The sequence below is a fragment of the Carettochelys insculpta genome, chromosome 22 (assembly GCF_033958435.1).
Source record: "Carettochelys insculpta isolate YL-2023 chromosome 22, ASM3395843v1, whole genome shotgun sequence".
NCBI lineage: Eukaryota > Metazoa > Chordata > Testudines > Carettochelyidae > Carettochelys > Carettochelys insculpta.
The window spans coordinates 10023200-10039368 of NC_134158.1; the positions used below are offsets into that span (position 1 = coordinate 10023200).

General features: G+C 54.2%; 1 protein-coding gene across 1 annotated transcript; it reads left to right on the forward strand.

Annotated features, from left to right (window-relative positions):
* On the forward strand, window positions 1-12807 carry LOC142024648 (killer cell lectin-like receptor subfamily B member 1A). Its single transcript, XM_075016798.1, has 6 exons — window positions 1-644; window positions 6277-6375; window positions 7188-7343; window positions 8602-8756; window positions 9925-10037; window positions 11687-12807. Exons 1-6 carry the CDS (start codon window positions 554-556, stop codon window positions 11808-11810), a joined length of 738 nt encoding a protein of 245 aa, XP_074872899.1. The 5' UTR covers window positions 1-553; the 3' UTR covers window positions 11811-12807.
* Window positions 12808-16169: the final 3362 nt, after the last annotated feature.

The window sequence follows — 16169 nt, forward strand, 5'->3', positions numbered from 1 at the left end:
CACCTCTCCCCTTCTTGGAGAAGGGGTGTTTGGCTGGTGGACAAACATCCCGAAGTTTTAGAGAGAGGCAGCAGCTTGCTACAAAAAGAAATTGGTTGCTGTGACAACATTTTGAAGGAAAGCTGTCCACCCACCCTCCTTTCGAGCTCATTTCCGCCTCTCTAGCTAAGCGAGCAGCACAGACCTCGGGCTGCTTGGACAGCCCCCCTCAGAGACCATTTCTTCTCCCAGCAGAAGCAACAAGCAGAAGGGCGGGATCCAGGCACCGGACTGCACACCCTGGCTCTGCATGGCTCCAGATTGGAATTTGCTGCCTAAGTGAATTAGGATCCTCGTCAGCTCCAGCGCCCAGAGCCCCAGGGCCCTTCGGAAAAGAGCAGCCGGGGTGGAAGGTGCAAATTATTCAGCCGTTCCCCAAAGCTGGTGCGGCGGTGAGAAGGGGGCAGGTCCCAGCAGAGATCTGCTAGAAAAGGTGTCGGTCACCTCTGCCCAGAGACAGCCGGGGTGGTGATTTCACACACAGCTCCCGCCCCGCCTGTCGCCGTGGCTGGCCATGGCTGAGGGTGTTGTATATTCCTTTTTAAGCCACCCTGCAGGCTCCCTGCCCGGCGAGGTGTCCGTGTCCGCTCCAGCTCAGGATCACGGTGAGTGCAACGTACTAGGTGGTGGTTTGTTTAGGGCTGTGGGCTGGGGGAGGTTGGATTAAATTTGTGCTGCCGTTATGCTTATAAATAGCAGGTCTAGCAATGCTCTCGGGGTTAGAGCCTCATCTGGTGCACGGGGACGGAGCTCCGCTGACTTCAGTGCAGTCCCTTTGGCTTCACACCAGGGTCTCAAAGATCAGCATTCAGTGCATCTCCCCTGATCTGGCTTTGGATTTACCCAGCTAAGAATCCAGCCCCGACACAACTCATTGCAGTGGCGTCACTCTGGATTTGGAGCAGAGTCCCTGTGACCAGAATCAGAACCTCATTCATTGCAGTGAAATCCCTCCAGATCTAGGACAAGGTCCCCGAGATCTGAGTCCAGGCCCTCACTCTGTGATGGGAAACACATGACCTAACACATTTGCTAGAAAGTGGTTTTCAAGCACCGAAAAGGGTTACGAGGAAGAGGGAGAAAAATGATTCTCCTGAGCCTCTGAGGACAGAACAAGGAGCAACCGGCTTCAACTGCAGCCAGGGAGGTTTAGGTTGGACATTAGGAAAAAATTCCTACCTGTCCGGCTGGTTAGACACTGGAATAAATTGCCTGGGGCAGTTGTGGAATCTCCATCCCTGGAGATATTTAAGAGCAGGATACACAGACCTCTTATCAGGGATGGTCTAGAGGGTGCTTGGTCCTGCCACGAGGACCTCTTGAGGTCCCTTCCAGTTGTACTGTTCTATGATTCAATGAGTCCAGCCCCTAACTCTATGCAGGAAAATGATCTGAAGCCCATGACCAAATAACTGGGTTCGTCTCTCAGGTGCCACGGGGCTGCTTGCTCTCGGTAAAGACAATCTAAAACCGCTTAATCAGCTTCATCTAGCCCAGGCGGCCAAGCGGGCAAAGGTGCTGACCCTCACCGCGTCTTTATTTCATGGCATCCCTGCAGGACAGACTCGGGTTTTGTGACTGCTTTGATTGTGCATTTTCAGGTCTGGATTCCTTTCCGGGGTAACCTCAATAATCTGGGGCAGGGAGGGGTTGCAGTGGTAGGAGATGGGCTCATTACAACATCCCTGGGACGCTTTTAGCATTCAATTCGGGGGTCAGATACACACTCAGGTACGTGCTCTGTCACAGGCCTGCCCCAGGGGGTGGTCCGCAGGCCGGTTTTGTCCAACAGCTTCATGAATGATCTGGAGGAGGGGGTGGATTGCAACCTCACGGACGACACTACGCTGGCGGGGAGGCAGATACGCTGCAGGGTGAGGACAGGATCCGGAGTGACCTAGACAAATGGGCCGGAAGAAATCTGACGAGGCTCAACAAGGAGAAGTGCAGAGTCCTGCATTTGGGATGGAAGGGTCCCGAGCGTTGCTCCAGGCTGGGGACCGACTGGCTGAACAGCAGCACAGCAGAAAAGGACCTGGGGGATTACAGCGGATGAGAGGCTGGATATGAGCCAACCGTGGGCCCTCGTAGCCAAGCAGGCGAACGGCACATCGAGGTGCGTGAGGAGGAGCATTTCCAGCAGATCTGGAGAAGTGGCTGTTCCCCTCTGCTCGGCACTGGTCAGGCCACATCTGGAATATTGTGTCCGGTTCTGGGCCCCTCCAGTATAATAAGGATGTGGATGTGCTGGAGCAGGTTCAGCGGAGGGCAATGAAAATGATTCGGGGGCTGGAGCACATGACCTATGAGGAGAGGCTGAGGGGTTTGGGGTTATTTAGTTTGCAGAAGAGAAGACTGAGGGGGGATTTCATAGCAGCCTTCAGCTTCCTGCAGGGGGGCTCTAACGAGGCTGGCGAGAGGCTGTTCTCAGTGGTGGCAGACGGCAGAACAAGGAGCAATGGGCTGAAGTCACAGAGGGGGAGGTGTCGGTTGGATATTAGGAAAAACTCTTTCCCCAGGAGGGTGGTGAAGCACTGGGATGTGTTGCCTAGAGAGGTGGTGGAATCTCCATCCCTGGAGGTGTTTAAGTCCCAGCTTGCCCAAGCCCTGGCTGGGATGACTTAGTTGGGGCTGATCCTGCTGCGGGCAGGGGGCTGGACTCGGTGACCTCCCGGGCTCCCTTCCAGCCCTGGGATTCTCTGATAACGTGCCGGGAATCACCAGGCAGGCTGAGACCCCCAGCAGGTACAAAGCAGCTCTGCAGAGTCTGGTGGACCTTACAGGTGATTTCCCCGAGCTGGGGTCTGACTGTAGCTTCCTTGAGTCCCTAGAGAAGGTCCCCGTCATTGCTGGTGGGCTGGTACAAGAGACAGTGTCTCTGGGCCCTTCCCAGTGTCGGACCGGAGCTCCGTTTAAATCTCAGGCTCTCCACAGGGCTTTGCCGGTTTACAGCCGCCGAGGCTCCGGCCTTGACGCCTGGATTTATGTGTCGATTTTTAAATGCTCAGCCCCACAAGCAGAACCGCCTTTGTCGGCCCCCCTCGAAGCGGCTGGATTTCGGAAGAGGCCTCTGCCTCGGGTACTTAACCTGCTCCGTAATATCACAGCAGCCACGTTCCCCATAAACTAGGCGGCCGCCCAGGAGAGTGAGGTGCTGCCCAGCCGATCAGCAGAGCGCCCACAGCTTGTTTCTACAGGTGGTGCGCATGGCACCTACCTTGGCGCGCAGAGCAAAATTTATTCCGCCCCGGGTGGAAAAAATGAGCCGGACCGTTGCACCGCGGGAATTAAGGCTCATGTGGGAACAGCTGGAAGCATGTCGCCCTGATCATAGGAGCTGGTGCTTTGCGAATCTGGCCCTGAGCACAAAGGGAAATGCGATCCCAGCGCTTGGGCAAGCTGATTGCCACCAGATTGCCTGGTTTCGGAAGACCAACTGAAAGGAGCAGCCAGGCCTGGGGAGGGGGACTTTGCTGGAGCATGAGAGAACCGGGTGGAAATCCGTTTTCGGTTGCACACTCCCGACGTCCTGGGTTTCGTCCTAGGTTGGTTTCGTTGCAGCCCCGGGCGTTTAAAACCAGCGTTTCTGAAACTTTTTGAGCACAAGGAGCACGGAAGCAGGATATTTTTTACACGGAACGCCTACGGAAACTTGCTTTAAAAAGGAAAATCGTCAGGCCAAAAGAACCCCAAACAGCAACGTATCCAGCCAAACCAAAAGCAAGTCATTTCGTCAGGTATCGGAGCCAGGGAGAAGTAACCCTGGCTCTGGTGTTTAAGACCAGAAAATAGAGAACACTAGGGTATTTTTCGAAGCGTTCGCGGCACACCTGTGAGTCGATGAGAGAACACCCGCGTTCCACGCAAAGTAGTTTAAGAAAAGCTGCTTTAAAAAAATCAGACCAGGCCTGGTTTTGAGGCGCCTCGGTACCTCGGGAAAGCCAGCCTGCCACCGCCCTGTGCCTCGGTTTCCCTCCTCTCAGTGGACGGTGCGAGTTTATATCACCTCTGGGGTTGTCACCGCCACAACGAGCGACCAGGACCAGAGACCTGAGGCTCACAGAACCTGCCAAGTCGGGAAGAGACCCCAGGAGCGCCATCTCTTCAGCTCCAGGAGGAGAAGGCGAGGGGGCTGACTCAATCCAAGTCTGTAAGGACAAATGTTTAATAACAAGCGTTTGAATCGAGCTAAGGGCTAACACGCTCCACTGGCTGGAACTGGTCACTCCAGGTTGAACCTCTCTTATCCGGCACCCCGGGGACCTGACCGGTGCTGAACCAGAGAATTTGCCAGACCTCAGAAGGTCAATATTTTCTAGCGCTTTTCCAACACTTCCATGACTTACTGGGCTCTTCGAAGACAGCTGGGGGTAAATCACAGCTAAAGAACTGCACAAAACGCAGAGAGCCAGGACTGGGGGCTGGAAACAAACTTCATGAGACCACCGGCGACTTGGCCGCACCCAGGATGAGTGGTTGTCCAGCTAGCTAAAAGCACGCCGGACTATGGAGGTTACCAGCTGAGAGAGTTCCGGATTAGAGAGGTTGAACCTGTGGACACGTTCAGCCTAGAAACAAGTGGTAATTAACCACTGGACCAACGAACAGGAGCCTTGGGGGATGCTCTACCCTGATCATTTTTTAATCGAATTGGGACGCTTTGCTGACAGAGCCAAGTAGGCGTTATCTGGGGGCGGTTCTCTGCCCAGTGCTGTCCCGCAGGTCCGATGAGCTGGTCAACATGGTCCCTTCTGGCCTTGGTATCTACGTAATGTTGCGTGAACAGCCGCGTTGTGCCTCAGAGCAGCAGAGCGAGAGTAAATATTTTATGGACTATGGGGTGAGTAAAACCGGATCGAGGGAGTTCCCTGGGGGTGACAGAAGTCTGTTACCAAGACAGGGGTTAGGCTCCATCCTCCCTGTAAGCCGAGCTCTTGGCAGTCGCATGATTGTCTATTGGTGGTGCGCATCTATGCAGGCCTTGGTGCGCATAATAAAATTTATTCTGCCTCATGGGTGGAAAAAATAGGACGGATTCCAGTTCCTTCTCTTCGAGACAGGGTGGCACCAGGAGGGCGTGAAAAGCAGAAAATATGTTTTAGCCTCGAAACTCAGGGCTCTGAACCACCATGTGAGTAGAGTTTTCAGCGTCACCTGCAGGGCAGACCCACACTAATGAGTCGGGGCCTGTGCCTTTTCTGGCTAGGTATCCTGGTAGTTCGTGTACTGGACTAGCAGGCAGGCAAAATGAATGTGGTGCTTTGCTCTGCCACTGACTGTGCATGACCTTGGTCAAGTCACTTAGATATTGGTACTTCCAGCAACCCCACTCCTTCGCCAGGATCCCGCCGTGCTGGGAGCCGTAGAAACCCACCAGCGAGAAAAGACAATGCTTTAACTATAGGGCCTACAATCTCAGCAGACGACAAGATCCAGCAGAGATGGCCAGCTCAATAGGAACATACAATGAGGGCAGCTGAGGTGGAGGCAGTATCAGCCTTGTGGGTGTCAGGCTTTTTGTGGGCTTTGCAGCTGAGGAAAGTGTTGGGGTGTCTCTCCCTCGTGTCTGACAGCTCATCCCCAGATGGGATCACAGCACAAAGGGAGTCCAGGAGTTCTGGGGCATGCTCAGCCCCCAACCACCCATCACTGGGTTCGAGGCTGGAAATCTTAGCTGAAATCAGTGTTTCCTGGACGCTGAGTGCTTGGGCAGCTGCCCCGCAGAGATAGAGGTGCCACCCAGCTGATCGGCAGAGCGCCTACAGCCGGTGCATGTCTACCTGTGCCTCGGTGCATGCAATAAAATTTATTCCACCCCTCAATGTCTAAAATCAAAAAATTAGCCTGAACCCTGGCTGGGTTCCTCCGCCTGCCTGTTGCAGGAGAAAAGGCGAGGGGATCGAAATCAGCCTCAGGTTAGCTCAGAGCTGAAGGGTCATGTTGGTTTCGTGTTTCTTTGCAGGATCATTAACACACAGCCCTCCCTCCCCCCTCACTTCCGGCCCTGAGCTTCCTGAGCTGCTGAGCTGAAAGGGGCTGGGGTTTAGCCATGGGCTCAGCGAGCCACAGGGTTAAAAAGAGGACTCGTTTCCGCTGTCAGTGGTGACCTGCAAACAGGCCAGGCCAGAGCCTTCAAGGCCAGACCTGTCGCCTTGGAGGTGTCCCATGGGCGTGGGGCATCTCCCCGGCCATGCAAACTGGGCTCTGCATCCCCCTTTCCTGCCTTGATTCTTGCAGCATTTCTGCGGTGCCCACGGTGGCACTGGACGGCGCTGAGCGTCGGCTGGGCCGGGAACGTCGTCCTGCTGGGAGCCGTGGTCGTGCTGGTTGTGCTGGGTGAGTAGCCCAGGGCGGCGTGGCTGGGCTGAGCACCGGCAACTCGACACACGGCACTGGGGCTGGAGGGAAGAACGGCGGCACGGCCGTCTCTGGCGGGGGCGACGCAGGAGCTTATCTTGGGGGGGCCCCGAGGCTGCCGGCTGTGCCAGCTGCTCAGTGGGTGCAAACAGGCATGCCGGGAGGGGGTTAAGTGGGAAGACCCAGAAGGGGCGGGGCTAAAAGAAGAAGGGGCGTGGCCAATGACAAAAGGGGCGTGGCCAATGACAAAAAGGGGTGGGGCTTGAGCCCTGGCGGTACATTTCCAGAGCATCACTGCTTGGCACTGGCTGGGGATCTGGCCCATGGGCACCACATGCGCCGATCCCATGAGGGTGCTGGGGCTCAAGCGCCCACAGAAGAACCAATCAGGGATCTCGGGGCCCCAGGGCTGGTGGCCAATCAGCTGTGGAGGGCAAGAAGAAGGGGCAAGGGGGCCCCAAGGGAGGGGGCGGAGTGGGAACAGGGAAGGTGGGGCCTCAGGCCTAGAGGCGGAGCGAGGGCGGGGCCTTGGCAGAAAAGGCAGAGTGAGGGCGGGGCCTCAGGCCTAGAGCTGGAGTGAGGGCGGGGCCTTGAAAGAAAAGGCGGGGCCTCAGACCCAGAGGCGGAGCAAGGGCGGGGCCTTGGCAGAAAAGGCGGAGCCTGGGGGCAGAGCAGCAGTTCAGCGCCCTGTGGGAGAAACCGAAGCAGGTGCGGACGCAGGTCCGGCTGATCTACACCAGCGGGAACCTGGCCCTGTCTCTGCCCGCCCCTCACTTCTCTTTATCTCGCAGTTGTCCAGAGCAAAGAGCCGCCAGCGACCGCGCCCGCCACCGAGAGGAGCAGGTCCTGCGACACCGACCTCAACGCGACCGCCTGCGACCGCAGCCTGCAGGAGTTCCGGGCTTGCTTGAAGGAACGCTTGTGCGAGCAGGAGAACAGCTCGGCAGGTAACCCCGGGGCTGCCTGGGCCCAGCCCGTCAGTCACCTTTGCTGGGCACGCTGAGGTTTATGTACAGCAGGGACACCCTCCCCCAGCCCGTCCCGCCTTGGCTGAGCCTCTGGACTGTCCCGGGAAACTAAGGCCTCCGCAGGGACCACTCCAGGCTGCTCAGGGTGATCAGAGTCTTGGAACACACAAGTGGCGTTAGTGATAATAGTGTAAGAGGCTTTTCTAAATCCTGAGCTCAGATGTGTCTGGCAGGTGTAGCACCTAAAGGCACCAGCTGAGATCAGGGCCCCGTCGGGCCGGGCGCTGCACAGACACACAGCGAGAGACAGTCCCTGCCCCGGCTGAGATCAGGGCCCCGTCGGGCCGGGCGCTGCACAGACACACAGCGAGAGACAGTCCCTGCCCCGGCTGAGATCAGGGCCCCGTCGGGCCGGGCGCTGCACAGACACACAGCGAGAGACAGTCCCTGCCCCAGCTGAGATCAGGGCCCCGTCGGGCTGGGCGCTGCACAGACACACAGCGAGAGACAGTCCCTGCCCTGGCTGAGATCAGGGCCCCGTCGGGCCGGGCGCTGGATCTGTAGTGCCTGGGACATGGGATTGCCCCTCCTGCCCTCCCTCTTTTACTCACCCATAGCGCAGCACCCCAAGTGTTACACTGGGGCATCGGCACCAGCCCTGCCCAAGCACTCTGTGACATTCCGGTCTCCCCGGACCTCGCCAACGCACTGCGCTTTATTGCAGGGCTTTCCAGCCAGCGGGGGTGGGCTGGGGGAACTAAGCGTGCCGCGGAAAGGTCATCAATTTCCCCGCCCCCCAGCTTTTTTGCAGAGCCAGGGAAGGAGGGAATCGATGAAATCTCACAACACACTTAGAGAACCCCTGCGCCGGCTGGGACTCAGGCGGCCTTGCTGCTTAAGTCCCCAGCTAGCACTGGTGGTCAGTTTCCCTGCCTCGCACACACGCACTCTGCAAAAACGGGGAAGAAACCGCAAACCTCTCTACTAAGACTCTCCCCATAGCAGACATAAGTCAATGGGACATTTCTGAGCACCTGATTCAGCCGGGAGAAGCGGGAGCGCCGTGGAGTTGGTTGTCTTGTTGAATTGTGCCCTGTTACTGCACAGGCTGGGGAGCCCTGCTTTACTGTACAAAAACCCTGTGGGTGAAGGCGCCGGGTGTCGGGCTGGCGGAGCAGGTCAGAGTGTTAGATCGAGCCAAATCGTTACGGATAACTCTGCTCCTTTCCCTGTCCAGAGGGCTCAGGGTGCAGAGTCTGCCCCAGGCACTGGGTGTCGTACAGGGACAAGTGCTACTGGTTGTCTCAGGAAATTAAACGCTGGAGCACAAGCCATGCTGACTGCTTACAGAGGAGAGCTCAACTGATGGTGATCCAGGACCTCGAGGAGATGGTAAAACACATGCAAAACCTCACCCCAGCATATCTGTTTCTGTGTTAATGAGAGCAGGTCGAAAGCCCCCTTTTGATTTGTCCAGCCACAAATTAATTAAAGCAACATTTTCAGTCCCTGGGAAGTTTTAATGCGAAGCACCTAAAATGGTGTCACAAAGAGGAGGGAGAAAAATTGTTCTCCATGGCCTCTGAGGACAGGCCGAGGAGCAAAGGGATTCAACTGCAGCCAGGGTGGTTTAGGTTGGACATCAGGAAAAACTTCCTAATTGTCTGGGTGGTTAAACACTGGAATAAATTGCCCAGGGAGGTTGTGGAATCTCCATCCCTGGAGATATTTCAGAGCAGGTTAGAAAGACACCTCTGTAGGATGTTCTAGATGGTGCTCAGTCCTACCAGCAGGGCGGGGGACTGGCCTTGATGATCTCTCGAGGTCCCTCCTAGTCCTAGTGTTCTGTGATTCTGATTGTATGAAATGTCGTTTCTTCCCGAATCTTGAAACATATTCTCTGTTTATTTTAACCATATTTTAAAAAATATATATATATTTTTTATTTTATCCTTTTTTATTGCTTTAAATTGTCCCGGTGGCAGGAAACCCTGGGGCAGAGTCACATACTGGGCAGGGAGGTTGGACTTAATAATTTAATGACAGTAGACGTTGAGGTTCAAAACGGTCAAACCGTCAATGTGTATAAAGTAAGAATCCTTAAATATAACATGACCTTAGCAAGCAGCATTTTTCTTACTTTGCCTCTCTGCCAATCACCAGTGGAAAACTTTGTTTTCAGCTGTTTTTGTGGGTACTATCAAGTCGACATTTGCTAATAAAGCAGAATCGTTCAACCCTAAATCTATGGAAATAAATATATTAACAGTAGATCCCAAAGCATTTTATACTCCCAGAAATATTTGCCGAAGTTCATTGAAAAACTGAAATAAGGTTCATCGGCACCTTGGCGGAGAGGCACAGAGCTAACTCACCCACCGATTAATAGCACAGTTATTGATTGCATTTACTTGTAATTGGCGTTTCAGCTGGGCCTGGTTTGTCGCCTGTCCTAATGATCAAAGCCCGAGCTAGAGATGAGGTCTCACTTGCATTGTGATCAAAGGAACCAGCAACTTCTCCCACGTTTTTATCTCTCTGACCCTTGTTCATTTCCCAGGAGTTCATACAGAACATTATGCAAGTGCCGAATCAAGTGTGGATTGGACTGAACGTCACGTCCCCAGGGCGGAAGTGGACCTGGGTGGACGGTTCCCCGTTAAATCAAACACTGTGAGTGTTTCCTGATTAATATTCTATATCAAGCTGCAATATACACATTAAAGTCAATAGCAAACCTGCAGCTGACCTCCACAGGGCGAGGATTTCATCCGCTAAATCTTATGCCTGGTTTTTCTTTGTCTCATCGAAGTGCATGAATGGTAGTAGGCTAGGAAGAAAGATGTGCAAGTCCATAATTATCGGAGAGGGAGCTGAGTTAGTCTGTAGCTTCGAGAACAAGAAGAAGCCCTGGGGCACCTTATAGACTAACAGATATTTTGGGGCATCAGCTTTCGTGGGCCAAGACCCGCTTCGTCAGAGGCGTGAGTGGTGGTGGGGCCGCGTTCAGAGGGGTATTTAAAGAGTGCAAGACATCGGGAATGTTAATGTACAGAAGCCTGTGGGGGAACATTTCAACGTCCCTGGACACCCAGCAGCAGACTGAAGGGTGGCAGTCCTGCAACAAAGACATTTCAAAACTCAAATGGAGAGAGAAATCTCTGAGCTGCAATTTAGTTGCAGATTCGACTCCATTAACTAAGGATTAAACAGAGACTGGGAGTAGCTCACAGCTCACAAAAGGAGCTTCTCTGCCCTAGGTGTTAACATCTCCACATTCGACTAACAATGGGCCATGTACCCCCCGTTTATCTGACCCATTTTTTCTTCTCTTCACACATACGGCTGTTAATGGGCCTGGATTGAATTGATCTCGTCAGCTCTGGCCCTCCCTTTTACTGGGCCCCCACTCTTTAAATACCCCTCTGAACCTGCCCCCCCATGCATCTGATGAAGTGGGTCTTTGGCCATGAAAGCTGATTCTCCAAAATATCTGTTAATCTATAAGGTGCCACAAGATTCTTGTTGTTCCCAAAGTACATAATTGTTTGTGGAATCAGAACGTAGCAACAAAATGGGGAAAATATGCTTTTTTTCCCCCCCATCGTTTCTTGATTTTAATCAGCATTTGAGTTTTCACAATTCTAAAGCTGGACAGGTTCAAAACTTCCCACTTGTCCCAAGAGTTGCTCGAAAGACTCGTTAAAAAAAGTCACATAAAATTCATCAAAGGTTGCCAATATTCAACCAGAATTTGCAAGCGACTCAACTTTTCATGGAGGTTTCAAAAAGCTGAACATTTTGCCTCTGTTTTAAAGTTAGGCTCTTTTGTGCTAGCGCTCTGATGAACTGAGTAATTAACTTTATGCAAGTTTCTGTGCTGAACACAGCTGTCCACCAGCGCTGGCCTGAAACACGCGAGCTACGTCTACACTGGAGAGTTTTGTAGACAAAACTGGGGTTTTGTCAACAAAACTCCCGGTGCGTCTAGACACAAAATGTGTTTTGTCTCCAGAAACTGTCGACAACGAAAGCCGTGTAGACGCTCCGGGGGGGAGGGCCTTTTGTTGAGGGAGCGGATCAAAAGCTCGATCCACTTTTATGTGTAGACGTGATCTGTGAAGAGGAGTTTTCTTGGAACATCTCTTCCGACAGGAACTTCGGCTTCTAATGTAGACGTGGCCATCGGCTTCTTATGCTTATTAGGCTGGTTAGAAAAAGACTAGAGATGCCAGCTGGAATGGCAGCATTCTGGAAGGAAGATTAGCTTCTGTTCTCCACCTCTAAACCCACGGATGGTGACTGTCTCCTTCACTCCTTAGATTCCCAGTACGGGGTCTGGCGGACGAGCGCAGCTGTGCTACAGTAAAGAAGAGTGAGCTCCATTCTGAAATCTGCAACACTGACCTTAAATGGATTTGCCAGAAGGCAGCTGTGCCGATCTGAACAATCAGCTCGGCGACCTCCGCTTGTGTGCAGGGGACGAGGAACACATCCTCCTTTCTGCTAACAAATCCTCCGGGGGCCTGCATCCGGGTCGCGCCAGTACAGCGAGGGGAGCAGGAGTGATTTACACCACTTGGGGTCTGGACCCTTTAGCTGCGTTTACACGTGCACGCTACTTCGAAGTAGCGGCACCAACTTCGACGTTAGGTGGCGAGACGTCGAAGTCGCTAACCTCATGAGGAGATAGGAATAGCGCCCTACTTCGACGTTCAACGTCGAAGTAGGGACCGTGTAGACGATCCGCGTCCCGCAACGTCGAAATTGCTGGGTCCTCCATGGCAGCCATCAGCTGGGGGGTTGAGAGATGCTCTCTCTCCAGCCCCTGCGGGGCTCTATGGTCACTGTGGGCAGCAGCCCTTAGCCCAGGGCTTCTGGCTGCTTCTGCGGCAGCTGGGGATCTATGCTGCAGGCACAGGGTCTGCAACCAGTTGTCAGCTCTGTGTATCTTGTGTTGTTTAGTGCAAGTGTGTCTGGGAGGGGCCCTTTAAGGGAGCGGCGTGCTGTTGAGTCCGCCCTGTGACCCTGTCTGCAGCTGTGCCTGGCACCCTTATTTCGATGTGTGCTACTGTGGCGTGTAGACGTTCCCTCGCAGCGCCTATTTCGATGTTGGGCTGAGCAACGTCGAAGTTGAACATCGACATTGCCAGCCCTGGAGGACGTGTAGACGTTATTCATCGAAATAGCCTATTTCGATGTCGCAACATCGAAATAAGCTATTTCGATGTTGGCTGCACGTGTAGACGTAGCCTTTGACTCCAATGGAGTTACCGCCGAGACCAGCAGGGATCCGGCCCTCGGGGTTTTTGCAAAATAAATCTGCAATTTCATTTTTTAACCCCAGAACTTCTAGTTTGGTTTTTTTTCATAACTGTAAAAAAAAAATCTTAATTCTCGGGAGATTATTACCGAGCCGCCCGGTCCCTACAATGAGGTGGGGGCAGCCACCACCGGCCCCATGCTTTTGTGGGGTCCCAGAGCAGGCTGTGTGGTGGGTGTGGGGTGGGGGGATATGGGGAAGTGACCCCCAGCTGCTGCTGCTACCTCACCTTGGCCAGGTAGTGCCTGACCTGGCTGGTCATGGGGGGGGCCTGCGCGGTGTCTCGCCTTCCCCTGCAGGGTGGTGCTGTGTTATCCCAAGCGGATAGACGAGGTGCAGTGTGGAGCTGAAACAGCAGCAGGCAGAGGCGGGGCAGGGGGCGGGGCCTAGAGTGGCGTGGCCTTGTCCTGACTCCGCCTCCGCTTAAGAACCGCCCTCCTGCTCTGCACGTGGGAGGACTGGACCACGGCCATGGAGCGAAGGCCTGAAAACGGAGGGAAAACGCCACCGATATTCAAGGCCCCAAAGGGCCGTTCCACTCTTCCAGTCCGATTTCCTCCATGACGCCAGCCACAGACTCGCAGCCGCTCATTCCAGCACAGAGCCCCAAACACGCATGCAAGGGAGCCGAGACCAAACCTGTCCAGCACGGCCCAAGCCAGCACGTCTCTGGGTAAGTGCCGAGGGCTGCTGCCGTTCTCTGCTGGAAGTGGCGTCTTAGCTGCTGTCTCAAGGGGGCTTCCTGCAGCTCCCAGCCCCAGGGCTTTTTTAACACCTTGGGGTGAGCAAACGGCTTATGGCAGGTCCCGCTTTTCGTCTCTGTGTAACGCAGAATCACAGAACCCCAGGGCTGGAAGGGAGCTCAGGAGGTCGTCTAGTCCAGCCCCCTGCCCAAAGCAGGACCAACCCCAACTAAGTCATCCCAGCCAGGGCCTTGTCCAGCCGGGACTTAAAAACCTCCAGGGATGGAGAATCCACCACCTCTCTAGGCAACGCATTCCAGGGCTTCACCACCCGCCCGGGGAAAGAGTTTTTCCTAATATCTAACCTACACCTCTCCCTCTGTAACTTCAGCCCATTGTTCTGCCGTCTGACACCTCTGAGAAGAGTTTCTCACCCTCCTCTTTAGAGCTCCCCTTCAGGAAGTTGAAGGCTGCTATTAAATCACCCCTCAGTCTTCTCTTCTGTAAACTAAACAAGCCCAAATCCCTCAGCCTATCCTCATCGGTCTTGTGCTCCAGCCCCTGAATCATTTTTGTTGCCCTTCGCTGAACCTGCTCCAGCAAATCCACCTCCTTTTTATACTGGGGGGCCCAAAACTGGACACAATATTCCAGATGTGGCCTCACCAGTGCCGAATAAAGAGGAATAACTACTCCACCTAATGCACCCTACTATGCTGTTAACCTTCTTGGCTACAAGGGCCCACCGTTTACTCATATCCAGCCTTTCATCCACCATAACTCCTTTCCATCATACTGCTGCTGCGACAGTCAGTCCCCAGCCTATAACAACACCTGGGATTCTTCCACCCCTGGTGTAGGGCTCTATACTTCTCCTTATGGAGCCACATCAGATTTCTTTTGGCCTAATCCTCCAAGTCCCTCTGGATTCTCTCTACCTTCCAACACCAGGAGCTCCAGGTTGCCAGCCCCAGGAATTGAACCTGCAATTATAAGGACTAAAGCCCTGTGCTCTAATGCACAAGCTAACGGCCAGCTGTGGCTGTAGTGCAGAGGTTTAATTCACCCGGTATGAGGTCTCAGTGCCTCTGGGTAATACATCTGCAATCAGCTGGGGCCGCCCAACCTGCCTGCTGCAATCAGCCGGGGCTGCCCAGCCTGTCTGATGCTGTCCAAACAGACAGAAATTTCCATTACGTTCATACGAGACTAAAACCCCTTTCGGCAGGTGTCAGAAAACAAGCCGGTAGAGCGTCAAACCTTTCCGACTCGGGCTAGAAAGGTGACTCCACGGACGTGAAAACCGTCGCAGATTTCAGCAGCTTCAATGAGCTGGGAGAGCCTGAGACCCAGCTGCTGATCATGGTGTGTCCCCCGGGGAAAAATTTCACAGCCCCCCTGCAAGGGGGCCTGTCCCCAGCTTTGTGCACCCCTGTCGTGACCGCCCATCCCATTCCCGTTCGATGACCTCCTGAGCTCCCTTCCAGCCCTGGGGTTCTCGGATTCCCACCTAAACTATGAATGAGTTGCCCCTTTACCTTACACGTGATCACCTAAATGCCTTCACCCCCTGGCCCCCCTCTGCTACAGGGTGGCGGAAACTCACCCCCTTCCTGTAGCGCCCTGAAGCAGCTGCAGTTTCTCACTGCCGTTTGTCAGCGATGCTTTGCCAGCCCGAGCGAGGAGCTCTCAAAAAAAAACAAAAACCCCAAACTCTCGCTTATCTAAAAGTGAGATACAAAGTTATCTGAGGATCCTCAACACCTCCACAGAGCAGCTGACCACAAAAAAGTAGCTATTGCGTTCTCCACCCAGCCTAAAGGCACATAACCTTCCACTGCACCTGGGAAATGTGTCCCTTAAAGGCTCCTTATAATTACCAAGCCAGAGCCCAGTGGTTCCCAAACTGTGGGGCAGGATCAGCACCCCCCCGCCCCCCAAGAAGAGATGGAGTGGAACAGTGCCTCTGTGGGGCAGGGATGGGGTGTCTTCCAACCCCTCGTTTGCCCCCATCTGTAACTCTGGCCTCAGCCTCACCTCGGTCTCCCGCTCCTGGCTGCAGCTCACTGGTCTTTCTAACTTTTCCATCCCTGTGTGGAATAAATTTTGTTATACGCACCAAGCCGTGTGCAGCTGCGCAGCACGATAGAAACACAGGCTGCCCGTTATGGGTGGCTGTGGGAGCTCTGTGAATCAGCTGAGCAGCATCTCAATCTCTCCTGGGTGGCTGTCTTAGAGAGAGCCGCTCCCTCGTCCCCTGCCACAGCTTCCAACGGAGCACCGACCGAGGAAGAGTGGACATGTGACTGGAAAAGTTTGTGGGTCACTTTCATAGCCCCAAACACTGTGAACTGGCCTTGCGCCTTTGACTTAAACAGGTTGAACCTGTCTCCCCCGGTACCCTCAGGACCCGACCGGTGCCGAACACCAGAATTTGTCGGATGACAGGAGGTCGATATTGTCTAGCACGTGCTCAACACTTCCACTGCTTGCTGGGCTCTGAGAAGACATTGACGGGTAAATTACAGCTAAAGAACAGCACCGAATGCTGAGAGCCAGGCCTGGTGGCTGGAAACAAACTTTCTGGGACCGCGGGGAACTTGGCCACACCCAGGATCGGTGGTCATCTGGCAAACTCAAATCATGCCGGATTACGGAGGTTGCCAGGCCAGAGCATTCTGGATTAGAGAGGCTCAACCTGTACCAGCTGGAGCCAAAGTCAGGGCCAGGGCTCTTTGGTCTGAACCCGCCTGCATCACGCCGTCTTCGAGGAAGGTGCCAAACCCTGGGTGTGCGCGG